This window comes from Physeter macrocephalus, chromosome 1, assembly GCF_002837175.3.
Source record: "Physeter macrocephalus isolate SW-GA chromosome 1, ASM283717v5, whole genome shotgun sequence".
NCBI lineage: Eukaryota > Metazoa > Chordata > Mammalia > Artiodactyla > Physeteridae > Physeter > Physeter macrocephalus.
In genome coordinates, this window is record NC_041214.2 from 94,373,787 (window position 1) to 94,387,144 (window position 13,358).

The window sequence follows — 13,358 nt, forward strand, 5'->3', positions numbered from 1 at the left end:
CTTCATTTCTATTTCATTTATTTCTGCTCTGATCTTTATGATTTCTTTCCTTCTACTGACTTTGGGTTTTCTTTGGTCTTCTTTCTCTAGTTGTTTTAAGTGTAGGGTTAGATTGTTTATTTGAGATTATTTTTGTTTCTTGAGGTGAGGTTGAATTGCTGTAAACTTCCCTCTTAGAACTGCTTTTGCTGCGTCCCATAGGTTTTGGGTCATAATGTTTTCATTGTCATTTGTTTCTATGTATTTTTAAATTTCTTCTTTGATTTCTTCAGTGATCTCTTGGTTATTTAGTAGCACACTGTTTAGCCTCCATGTATTTGTGTTTTTTACAGTTTTTTTCCTGTAATTGATTTCCAGTCTCATAGCATTGTGGTCAGAAAAGATGCTTGATACGATTTCAATTTTCTTAAATCTTCTGAGGCTTGATTTGTGACCCAAGATGTTATCTATACTGGAGACTGTTCCATGTGCAGTTGAGAAGAAAGTGTATTTTGCCACTTTTGTCTGGAATGTTCTATAAATATCAGATCTATCTGGTCTATTGTGTCATTTAAAGCTTGTGTTTCCTTATTTAATTTCTGTTTGGATGATCTGTCCATGGGTGTAAGTGGGGTGTTAAAGTCCCCTACTGTTATTGCATTACTGTCAATTTCTCCTTTCATGGTTGTTAGCATTTGCCTTATGTATTGAGGTGCTCCTATGTTGGGTGCATAAACATTTATAATTGTTATATCTTCTTCTTGGATTGATCCTTTGATCATTACATAGTGTGCCTCCTTATTTCTTGTAACAGTCTTTATTTTAAAGTCTATTTTATCTGATACGAGTATTGCTGCTCCAACTTTCTTTTGATTTCCCTTTGCGTGATTTCCCTTTTCCCTTTGCATGATTTCCCTTTCCATACCTTCACTTTCAGTCTGTATGTGTCCCTAGGTCTGAAGTGGGTCTCTTGTAGACAGCATATATATGGGTCTTGTTTTTGTATCCATTCAGCCAGTCTGTGTCTTTTGGTTGGGGCATTTAATCCATTTATAGTCAAGGTTATTATTGATATGTATGTTCCTATTACCATTTTCTTAATTGTTTTGGGTTTGTTTTTGTGGGTCTTTTTCTTCTCTTGTGTCTCCAGTTAGAGAAGTTTCTTTAGCAATTGTTGTAAAGCTGGTTTGGTGGTGCTGAATTCTCTTAGCTTTTGCTTGTCTGAAAAGCTTTTGACTTCTCCATCGAATCTGAATGAGATCCCTGCTGGGTAGAGTACTCTTGGTTGTAGGTTCTTCTCTTTCATCACTTTAAGTATATCCTGCCACTCCCTTCTGGCCTGCAGAGTTTCTGCTGAAAAATCAGCTGATAACGTTATGGGGATTCCTTTGTATGTTATTTTTTGTTTTTCCCTTGCTGCTTTTAATATTTTTTCTTTGAATTTAATATTTGTTAGTTTGATTAATATGTGTCTTGGTGTGTTTTTCCTAGGGTTTATCCTGTGTGGGATTCTCTGTGCCTCCTGCACTTGGGTGACTGTTTCCTTTCCCATGTTAGGGAAGTTTTCAACTATAATCTCTTCAAATATTTTCTCAGACACTTTCTTTTTCTCTTCTTCTTCTGGGACCCCCCATAATTCGAATGTTGGTGCATTTAGTGTTGTCCCAGAGGTCTCCAAGATTGTCTTCAATCTTTTCATTCTTTTTTCTTTATTCTGCTCCTCAGCAATTATTTCCACCATTTTGTCTTCCAGCTTACTTATTCGTTTTTCTGCCTCAGTTATTCTGTTATCGATTCCTTCTAGTGTATTTTTCATTTCAGTTATTGTGTTGTTCATCTCTGTTTGTTAGTTCTTTAGTTCTTCTAGATCTTTGTTAAACATTTCTTGTATTTTCTCAATCCATGCCTCCATTCTATTTGCGAGGTTCTGGATCATCTTTACTATCATTACTGTGAATTCTTTTTCAGGTAGATTGCCTATTTCCTCTTCATTTATTTGGCCTTGTAGGTTTTTACCTTGCTCCTTCATCTGTGACATATTTTTTTGCCGTGTCATTTTTTTTTTTTTTCCCCTAATGAGTGGGATTATGTTTCTGACTTACTGGTTGTTTGACCTGAGGCTTCCAACCCTGGAGTTTATAGGCTATTGGGTAGAGCTGGGTCTTGGTGCTGAGATGAGGAAACTCCGTGAGATCTCCAGTGAACATTCCCTGAGGTCTGAGGTTCTTTGTTAGTCCAGTGGTCAGACTCGGAGCTCCCACCGCAGGAATTTTGGCCCAACCCTGGGTTCGTGAACTAAGGTCCCGCAAGTTGCCTGGGGCAGCAAAAAAAAAAAACAATGACAAAGTAAAAAATAAACAGATGTGTTAGGAAGAATATAAAAATAAAAGTATAGATGAATCAACAGCCAGAAGGCACATCAATACCATAATAGTAAAGAAGAGAAGGAGGGAAAAGAAAAAAGAAAAAAAAAGGTGCAGGGGAGGCCTTGGCTGTGGAGGGCAGGGCCTAAGCAAGGGTGAGGTTTAGGCGGCGGGCAGGGCCAAAGCTCAGGACTGATAGGGCTGGAAAAGGCCCTGGGGGCTGTGGGTGTGGGGCTTAGGCTGAAGGAACAGAAGGGACCCAGGTCCCGTGTCCACACACAACCACCACCCCACCCCCACCCCACCCCCCCACCCCCGCCAGCCCTGGTCTCAGAGGGTGGGGGACCTCACAGGGGAGCCCAGCAATCTTCCTGGGCTCTAGAGGGTGGGGCAGTTGCCCTGTGCTCCTCTCCCTCTCCTCTGGAGGGCCCCTCCCACCTGCCTCTCCTGTTCTCCCCTAGGCCTCCTTCCTATGCCCCCAAGGACCCATGAGACCTGGAGGAGGCTTTGGAGGGCAGGGGGTCGGTCTGGGAGCTCAGCAGGCTGCCCAGGGGCCCCAGCGGGTAGGGCAATCGCCCTCTGCTTCTCTCCTGTCCCTCCTTGGATGGCTCCTCCCACCTGCCACTCCATCATCTCCCCAGCCTCCCTCTTATGCCCCCAGGACCCACATGGCCTGGATGGGGCTCTGGAGGCAGGGTACTGGCTTGAGAGCTCAGCAGGCTCCCCAGCCCAAGTGGGCCAGGCGATCACCCTCTGCTCCTCTCCTTCTCTTCCCAGAGAGTCCCTCCCGCCTGCCTCTCCTGATCTCCCCGACCTCAGGGGCACAGATCCTGTCTGACCTCCACTTCTCCTCCCCCTTCAGTCCCCCTACTTCCTACCAGTTCACTTTGGGGTTCCTAGTAATCTCCTTGGGCGTTAGTGTTCTCCACCAGCGGCCGGCAGGCACACTAGTTTTGGGGAGAAGCTAACTCTGTGTCTTCCCACACCACCATCTTGACTCTGCCTAGTTCACTTTTAATAGCTGTGATAACAAAGCTGCCTTTTTTGTTTTTAACGGCTAGTTTGAGCAAGTAGAGTTTGGGATACACTTTGAAGGTAGCTCCATCAAGTGGCATTTCTAACATTACCTTCTTTATCAGTGAATTTTCTGACTGAATAATTGGAATCCGTCTTGTTAATTTAGAAAATTCTTTATAAGGTAGAAAGGTTTTATCAGTTTTGCTAAAAAAGTGTCTTAATTTTCATGCAGCCTAAAAACAGGGATTAATGTTTATTAATTTATGAAATGGCTGCTGTATGTCAAACCTTGGTAAGAATGTTAAAAAATAAACTGCCTCCCAACTTCAAAACTTATGATGAAGGAAGACCAGGTTATGGTCAGACTTATCATTGACGAGAAATAAATGGAAGAAAAGAAAGCTCAAACTGAAACCTTTGTGACTACTTTCATCTATCTCTACTCTGATTTTCCTGTACCTTTACCTAAAAATTTTTTTTATACCTTTTCTTGTTACTTACTTTTTTACTGTTTTGATTTTGATGTTTGTATTTATTTCCTGTATTTATCTTTCCTATTATTGTATGTCAAAATGGTTAGCTTCTATAGCAGTTTATTTATTTTAGTGTGTCTTCAAGTTATCTTGAGAGGTACTTTGAAAGAAACTAATTTTAATATTTAAAATACATGCCACAAAGTATTTGGGAAGGAAAGTTGGATTAATAGAATGTGTGATTTAACTTACGACAGCAGAATTAGAATTCATGGACTGTGAATTATCTCTGCCGTACAGGAAAGGGCCTTTTATTAATGGATAACGAATGCTTAGACAGTTAATAAATTGACCAAATGGTGGAAAAACATAAAGTAGATTGGATCTGCAAGCTTTGGGATACTCACTCTGAGTCAGAAGTCAAATTTTAAGAGAGTGGCCAATTTCTTACCTTTTTAAAAAACATACTGGGTAAGCAGTATTCATTCTTATATTATAATCTATTACTGTGCTTTTTGGTGAGGGGAAGTACCTCTCATTTTTCTGCCCTTTTCTTCTTTGTATTTTAAAGGTGGAATTCAGGGAACAAGAGCAGAAGCAATTCAACATTTGTCATTTTGTGATTTTTTTAAAAATCTTTTTCCTCAGGTGACAGTTAACAAATGCATTCTTTAAAAGTTACTGTTCTTTTTTCAGAGTGATATGTTAAAATTATAAGTTTGTTTTGTCAGAGGTAGTTATGGTTCATATTTTCTTTTTCTTATATATTGCATGATTGGAATTATGGGAATCTTAGATAAACATTGTGTTGTGAATGATAGCAGTTTACAGTAGCAATGATACGGTTTAGATTTAATTTAAAGAATTTCTGCTTTTGATTTTTTTATTAGTGCAAAGCAGCTGGTCCGAGGAGAACCCAATGTTTCGTATATCTGTTCTCGGTACTATAGGGCACCAGAGTTGATCTTTGGAGCCACTGATTATACCTCTAGTATAGGTAAGTAATGGACCTGAATATAATGGCTTGTAATTATTTATTATATCTTGGTTTTAGTAATTTAGTATTACTAATCTGTTCTTAAATATAAATATGCCTTGAATTATATTTCTTCTTAAAGATTGATATGCAAAAATGTATAGAATTTAAGATATATTTACTATCCTACTTTTATGTTTCTTGTATTATAAGCTACTCCTTTGTGATTGTGTGATTTCTTTAGGATTACAGTTATTTTTAACTTAAAATTTTAAATAAATTCTAAGTATACCTTTTCTTCCCTTAAAAATAAATTCCCCTGAAATATTCCCTTCTGAGCTTGATTGCCAGTTGGAGAATTTGCATCCATTAAGTTTATGATTAAAGTGGTAGGATGACCATATTACTGACACTCCTGCTGTGCTGTCTCAGTTGGTTATTTAAGGCAGCTCAAAAGGAACAGTCTGATTTTTTCATTAGTAGTTTGGATAAACCCACCAATTCTGTATAGTTTGTCACAAAAGATCTTTAATGATGGAAGGAATTGAATAGAGGCAGTTTGCTTCATTCTTCATTGACCTCCTCGTCTACCTCATTTTAGCCCACTAGTAGTAGTGCACATACAGAGTATGATCAGTTAGACATGAATAGGAAGCTAAGAAAGGAGCAACCTTAGGGTGGCATGCAGGTGGAGGTCAACTTTATTTTATTGTTATATATTGCTTCTGAAGAGAATTCCTTAGTCCCAAAGCATACAAATACCAAACAAACAAACAAAAAAATAAATGCGGTTTGCCTCTTTTATTTATTTATTTTTAATTTATTTATTTTATGTTTGGCTGCATTGGGTCTTCATTGCTGCATGCGGGCTTTCTTTAGTTGCAGAGAGTGGGGGCTACTCTTCGTTACAGTGCATGTGCTTCTCATTGCGGTGGCTTCTCTTGTTGTGGAGCATGGGCTTGGTGCGTGGGCTTCAGCAGTTGCGTCACGTGAGCTCAGTAGTTGTGGCTTGCTGGCTCTAGAGCGCAGTCTCAGTAGTTGTGGCACATGGGCTTAGTTGCTCTGCGGCATGTGGGATCTTCCTGGCCCAGGGTTCTAACCCATGTCCCCTGCATTGACAGGCAGTTTCTTAACCACTGCGCCTCCAGGGAAGTCCTGGTTTGCTGCTTTTAAAAAAGTCATGACCATATTATCTGACATATTAAGGCATGTTTAACATAAACCTTTAACCCTCTTAAGAGTATATTACTTCTATAAATGTCCATGTGCCTAGCAGTTCTTTGGGAATACTTCTCACAAAAAAAGGGCCAGTGTAATCTGTTTCCTCTACTAGGATCAATTTTCTGGATATTATGAGTACCTGCTTTCCAGTAGCCTCCTTTGCATGACTAAAACCAGATTCTGACGTTCTAGGCGTAAGACTCATCATAGGCCACTGATTCAGCTGAGACCTTTTGAACCCTAACAAGCCTAGATTTGACTTTTCCTTTTAGATTTAGGATACTTGCTTCTTAAGACTCTGGAAGATTTATAAATAAAAATAAATATATTTAAAAGTGTTCTAATATAGATATATTTTGGAAATATTTTTAACAATGGTATTAAAAGTGAACGAGTAGCTGGAAAAAATCAACTTGAATTTCTTAAATGAATTTTCTGTCATTATTTTTCCAAGCCAGTAAAATGTAGTCATTGGAGCAGGGATTTCCAATTCTTCTTTTTTTTTTTTTTAATTTAATTTTTATTTTATATTGGAATATAGTTGACTTACAATGTTGTGTTAGTTTCCAGTTCCTCTTGTTAGTGCATCTTACCACATCAGACTGATTAAATCATTTGTTGTCCCCATGCCATTCACCATTCTTCTCCTTCCCTACTGGTAGATGGAAAGCCCATTAATGATTTATGTTCATCTCCCTAAAACACTTGTTTGATGATTCATACAAAACCCAGGAATCCAGAAACTGAAAATTAGCTTTTTCTTGCAGGAAGTCTTAGGTAGTGGGCTCTAAATAGAGTGCCCATATAATTTATCTTTTCATTTGGTAATACTTTTAAGAGAGAAAGGGGATGCTCTTCGTAATTATCCCAGGACAGTCATCTAGACCAGGACTATCGTGGGTAAGCCAGGATGTACGCTTTATTTTTTTAATTAGTAAATTTATTTATAAATTATTAAAATTTATTAAATTATTTTTTAAAGTTTTCTCTCAAGATTGAGGTTTCTGCTTTAACTTAAAAGTGAATTATGTTTTATAATTTGTAAAATAAAATGTATTCTTCTATCTTTGCATTTTAAAATATTCATATATTTAAGCACATTTTTCTCAGTCATATTACAAGACAAAAGTTAACCATTTAAAGTATTAAAATTTTTTTCTCAGAAATTTCCATTGGCTTACAACCCTGTATATAGGAGATTAAACCCTTGCTTTCTGCTACTCTGTATAAGTACCTGCCAATGTGAAGAGATTGTATCACTTTGACTTATTTTTAAGTATAATAAGTAAATAATCATGTGCTGTGTTTTCATTCTATAATCCCTATCTTGGTTGTTGAAGACTTGAACATCTGGTATTTGATAATTAAATAGATATTACTCTTTATTAGAATATTCTTATTGTCCTGTTTCCTGTTTAGTAAGTTTAACACAATTTTAAAATGCATTAAGGATAGTTTGATGACTTTTTTCCCTCTTTTGGATTTTACAATCTTTTCCTTGTAATATTTATCTGACCAAAGTAAAATTAGAAAATGTATACAGTTTAATGCAACTTAAGCTACAGAGTATTAATAAGCTTTTGTTTTCTTTTCAGATGTATGGTCTGCAGGCTGTGTGTTGGCTGAGCTGTTGCTAGGACAACCAATATTTCCAGGGGATAGTGGTGTGGATCAATTGGTAGAAATAATCAAGGTGAGAAGATTGGATCAGAATTTTTGAACTGGAAGGAATCTTATTGCTGTTCTCTAAGAATCCATATCTCTCACACACTCATGAAAAACTGAGGAAATGGAGAACGTGATCTAAGATCACATAGCAAGTTCAGCTGTGGAAGAAGTATAAGAGCTCAGCTTTTGCTTTCTAATTGACTTATTCTTTTGTTACGTGATACTAGAAAAGCTGTTTTGGCTGTCTGATGCGAGAAAGGGATATATCTGTTATTTAAAGTACTTAAAAGCAATAGATCAGGGCTTCCCTGGTGGCGCAGTGGTTGAGAGTCCGCCTGCCGATGCAGGGGACACGGGTTCGTGCCCCTGTCCGGGAAGATCCCACATGCTGCGGAGCGGCTAGGCCCATGAGCCATGGCCGCTAAGCCTGCGCGTCCAGAGCCTGCACTCTGCAACGGGAGAGGCCACAACAGTGAGAGGCCTGCGTACCGCAAAGAAAAAAAAAAAAAAAAAAAAAAGCAATAGATCACTAAAATGTATATAAACTGAATAAAAACCCAAGCTATGTCTATTTTTGCTCACCATGTGCTCTCTGCTCATAATACTCTGCTGAGCACATAGGAGATGCTTGTATTTAGTCAATATCTAAATATTTATAAAAAGAAAAAGTGAGTATGTATGACTAGACCACTTGATAGAAGCAGAATTTTTACTTATAATTTAAGGAAATTTTTACTTATAAATTTACTTATAATTTTATTTATTAGGTCTGTCAGCACCTTTATTAACAACATCAGATCCAAAGTATTATTATTTTGGAATTCATACTGTCTCTTAAGAACAGCAGTACTGACATTTTAAAGTTTTTAATATTTGAGATCTTAAATAAGTTCTCACACCCCCCCTTTAGTAATATCTAGTGTCTCTGTATTTAGAACACTAGATTGGTTGATTCTAAGGTTATAGTTTGTCCAAAGCAACAACACCTACTGTCTATTAGGCTTTATTCTTGATTTTCCAAATGTCACAGAAGTGGAAAATTGAAAATCTCCTTAGAGGTTATGTAGTCCAGTTCTCCATCCAGTGAAAGAACCTTCTTAGTTACATTACTGACAGATGATTTTTCAGTGTTTTCTTGAATACTTCCAGCATCAGATCGCTACTTTGGAATGCAGCCTGTTTTGTATCTGGACAGCTTGAATTTAGTTTTTATTGTGCTGAGCCTCAGCAGCTTATTTATTTATTTATTTATTTAAAAAAAATTTGTATTTTATATTGGAGTATAGTTGATTAACAATGTTGTGTTAGTTTCAAGTGTACAGCAACGTGATTGACTTATACATATACATTATCTATTTTTCTAAATCTTTTCCCATTTAGGTCATTACAGAATATTGAGCAGGGTTCCCTGTGCTATTCAGTAGGTCCTTGTTGGTTCTCAGTAGCTTTTTCTAGTTATACACAGGACGGTGATTAAGTTATTTTAAAATCCTTGTACTTCATTTATAAGAATATGTTACTTTTGATAAATGATTTTGCTAGGTATCAGTGTGTGCAAGTGTGGTTGAAAACATCCATGTGTAATCAAGAATCTTCCTATCTATATAATTTCTTATGATTTGCACTGGAGATCACTGGTATTTTGCTGTCTTTTTTTAGTAACCATCTTTTAGTTTCAAATTGAAGTTTTAAACTTAGTTCAACAGATCTACTTCCTTCCTGATTCCCACACTACACTCAGATCTAAGTTCAGATAGTTTGATTTCCTTGTTTGCTAAAAGCCTATGTATTCTTCATTATTATTCAAATTAGTATTCTAATACAGGAGTTAGCAAACTTTCTATAAAGGGCTAGATAAAACATTTTAGGCTTCGTGGGCTAAAATGAAAGTTAGGATGTCTGAGATATATTGGATTGGGCAAAAAGTTTGTTCAGTTACTGAACACGTTGTTGAGTAACGTTCTTCGTGAAAATGAAAAATGTGTCTTTTATTTGTACTTAAAACCGAACGAACTTTTTGGCCAACTCAATATAACAAAAAAATTTCCACAAATTTTTCATTGATGAAATTCAAGTCTACCAATTAGAGGAATGGATTTCTTTTGAGGGGGCTGTAACATTTCTCTTAATTGGGGTTCAAAGTCAGTGTTTCATATCATCAAATTGATTGCAAATGTTTATCTTTAAAATCAATTCTTAGTTCCTGGGCCCTTCCTACATAAACAGAGATTGGGCCATAGTTTGCTGACCCTTAGTCAGTACAACCATTCAGCATTTCTTCTATCCCCAGGCTTTCAGTTGATGTACTTGAGTTTACCATACTACAATTCTCCTGGCATATTGACATTCTATTTGTCATATATGTTTAGCTTATTAGAACTGCGTCATTTCTGTACTGATGATAGTTTAGAACTGTGTGATGGTTTATTCTTTGTCGTTAATTTTAATGAATTCATACAGGGTACAAATGAAATTGCTTAGGAAGCTAAACTGAATATCTGTGATAAATCCTATATCTCATATCTTATAAACCTTTAAGTCCAGAGCTTATTTCACCACTTTTTGTCAGTCCTTGTAATTCAGTTTTCTACTAATATTGGTCTGTGCTTATTTAATTTTAGTAGAAACTGTCAATTTGTTATTGATGGTTTAAGACTTCATTTTTATTTAGGGCTTATTTGTTGCAAGTTTGTCCATGATTAATTTGTTGTAGTAGGCCATCTCTAAAACAAAACACTCTTTTCATTTATATGTTATCTTGTCATCTTGCATTTATACATAGTCATCACCTACTGAAGTTCCAAGATCACTTTCTATAGATGTTTTGAAGATGATATAATGGAGTTAACATCCCAGGGCAGTTTGGGATATCAAGCTTCTCAGTCCCTTTTACAGTTTTAAGCAGTACTACCCAGGATAAATGATATATCAGTATTAGTTTACCACCCATTTGGTGATCTAAAGTTATACATTACACTAAGGTTAATTAATAGAACATTGTATTGGGGTGTGTGTGTATGTGTGTATGGTATAGCTCTAAATCTTATTGCGTGGAGGTTAATAAGCTTTGTAGGGATTTTGTGTGTTTAAGTTAGCTCTAAGTCTTGTTGATCCTGTCTGTACTTTACATATTGAATATCTGTGATGTTTCATTGAAATAAGAACTCTTAACTAATTCTGATATAACTGTTCCAGTTTTCCTGATCTAAGGTGTATGTCAGAAAAGAGTTGTATAGGTTAGCTTTTAAAGTTAAATGTATTAAGACATTTTATATTTTAAGCAAATATTGTCATTTCTGCTAATCAGGACTTCAAGAATAGATTTGAGTTTTCCGTGAAAAGTGGTCTCACAGTTGCCCAACTCAAGTCTCAGCTTTTTTGAGATGTTAGTCATGCACCCTTAGTCCTTTCGGTAACTAGGGAATCTATGTTACTGTTCCTTTCTGCTCTTTCCGTTTTCTCTCTTGAAAGCCTCATGGGTATTCCTCTGGAGTATCTGGAGGTAGCTGACACAGCCCCCCCCACACCCCTGCCCCCAGTACAATAGGTACTCTTCTCTCTGATTTTGAGTTTATGCAAAAAGTGAACAATCGTACAGCAAACTTCATAAATTATAAATGGTAGAATTACCTAATTATTTTATAAACTTTCTGAGCAGGGACTTTCATTTATTGTTGTGTTTTAATATCCAAGGACACCAAAATAGTTTTCAGTAAGTATTTAAATTGAATTAATCTACTAGATCATTGTTCATTCATGAATTTGGAATTACCTGGGAATTAATAAGAAAAGTTAGTGTGATTGTTGTTGTATATGTTGTTTATTAAATTTTATTGGCTTGGACGTCCATGCCAATAATTTACAGAATGAGTAACACAGAGTATTATTTAAACTGAGCTAACTTAGCTTAACCTTAACCTCCCTACTTATCCTCAAATAAGACTTTTGAAAAATATTTAGAATAAAATTAAAATACATCTTCAGAGTAAGTTAAAAGTATAAGGCAGAATGGAATTGAAAGTCATGAGAAATCATTTTTAAGCATGAAAAACACTTAGCTTTCTGAAGTTGATTTCATACATAGGATTATCAGATCAGAATCTCATTATGCCGGTTAATCTCTGAGTATCAAAAAGTGCTTGGATTTTCAAAGCATATGTAAACAGAGAGATTCTGTTTGGGACTTCTCAGATAATAAGATTTTTTTTCTTAAATTCTTCCTTGACATACTAGTTAAAATACTCTTAAGAAATATTTGTTGTGGTTTCAGATACCTGGATAAAAATAAAACATTTTGGGAGAACATCTGTCAGGAATTTCACAAACCATAGGTTCAGTGATATAGCATTGCCCTTTGGCACCTCTGCCATAAGTCATAGCAGTGGGGTTAAAGAGTCTTTTGAAGACTTGGAAAAGGTAGTATTTTTTAATATGATTACTTTTTTATAATTATATATGTTATAATTTTATATGCTTAATGCAGAAAATATACCCAGACACAAATGCAAAGAAAAGAACAAAAGTAATCACTTTCTGTTCTAGTACATCATGAAAAATAACTTCTGTGAATATTTTTATACACTTTTCTATGCATATGTATGTTAAAACAAAAGTGCCATCTGTTTTGTAGACTTTTTTTTACTAAATAATTAAATGTATTTCTCATGTGAAGAAGTGTATGTTGACTAAGTGATTTTTTTAATGACTGCATAGATTCTATTGTACATTCTATTCTGAATTACATAATTGATTCTGAAAAGAATAATATAAAGATAAAGTGATAAACTATTGCTTTTGAAAAGAAATTCCATATTTAGCTTCTCAAAGATTTGATCATTAACTTCCTTATATAAATGACAGATGTCCCCCAAATTCCCCAGATGTCCCCAAAATTCCCCAGATGGATTGAAGTTGAAGCAGTCTAGGAAATTCTGGACCTGGGAATGCTGTAGGTTTTACTAATAGTTTCTTTTCACCCTCCAAATTTTAAAATGTAAATTTGAAGTAAGGAAAGGCAAACTTCAGTCCAGAGTTGAATTTTTGGATTAAAATATCACAGAACTTAATATTTGAAAGAAACCAACCATTTTGTAGAATTTCAAGTTTTAAATGTATTAATGTTCCTAGAGATATACTTTGATTTATTCCATAAACATTTACTTATGCTTTGTAATAATTTGACCATTTCTTTCTAATGGAAGAGTTTTAAAGGCAGAAGTAGTTAGAGTCCACCTCCAGATGATAGAATTTCTCTATAGCTTTCATAACTGTAGTAACTAGCCTTTTAAATTTGGATATATCTCTTTTAGAAAAGCATGACATTAAACATGTAGATCATTTTTTAAAAAATTTTTTATTTTTATAGTTGATTTACAACATTGTGTTAGTTTCTGGTGTACGGCAAAGTGATTCAGGTATACATATATATGCATATTCTTTCATGTTCTTTTCCATTATAGTTTATTACAGAATATTGAATATAGTTCCCTGTGCTATACAGTAGGACCTTGTTTATCTTTTTTTTTTTTTTTTTGTGGTATGCGGGCCTCCCTCTGTTGTGGCCTCTCCCGTTGCGGAGCACAGGCTCCGGACGCGCAGGCCCAGCGGCCATGGCCCACGGGCCCAGCCGCTCCGCGGCATGTGGGATCCTCCCAGACCGGG

General features: G+C 36.0%; 1 protein-coding gene across 3 annotated transcripts in view; it reads left to right on the plus strand.

The window, feature by feature from the left end:
- Nucleotides 1-13,358, plus strand: part of GSK3B (glycogen synthase kinase 3 beta) — a 210,601-nt gene that overhangs the window by 134,058 nt on the left and 63,185 nt on the right. For all 3 annotated transcript variants that reach the window (XR_008617494.1, XM_024120436.3, XM_024120438.3), the window contains exons 6-7: nt 4,723-4,829; nt 7,625-7,722. Coding sequence is in view for 2 of the 3 variants with exons in the window: in XM_024120436.3 (XP_023976204.1) it covers nt 4,723-4,829; nt 7,625-7,722 (205 nt within the window). In the remaining variant the exon portion in view is untranslated. The remainder of the gene's footprint in view (nt 1-4,722; nt 4,830-7,624; nt 7,723-13,358) is intronic.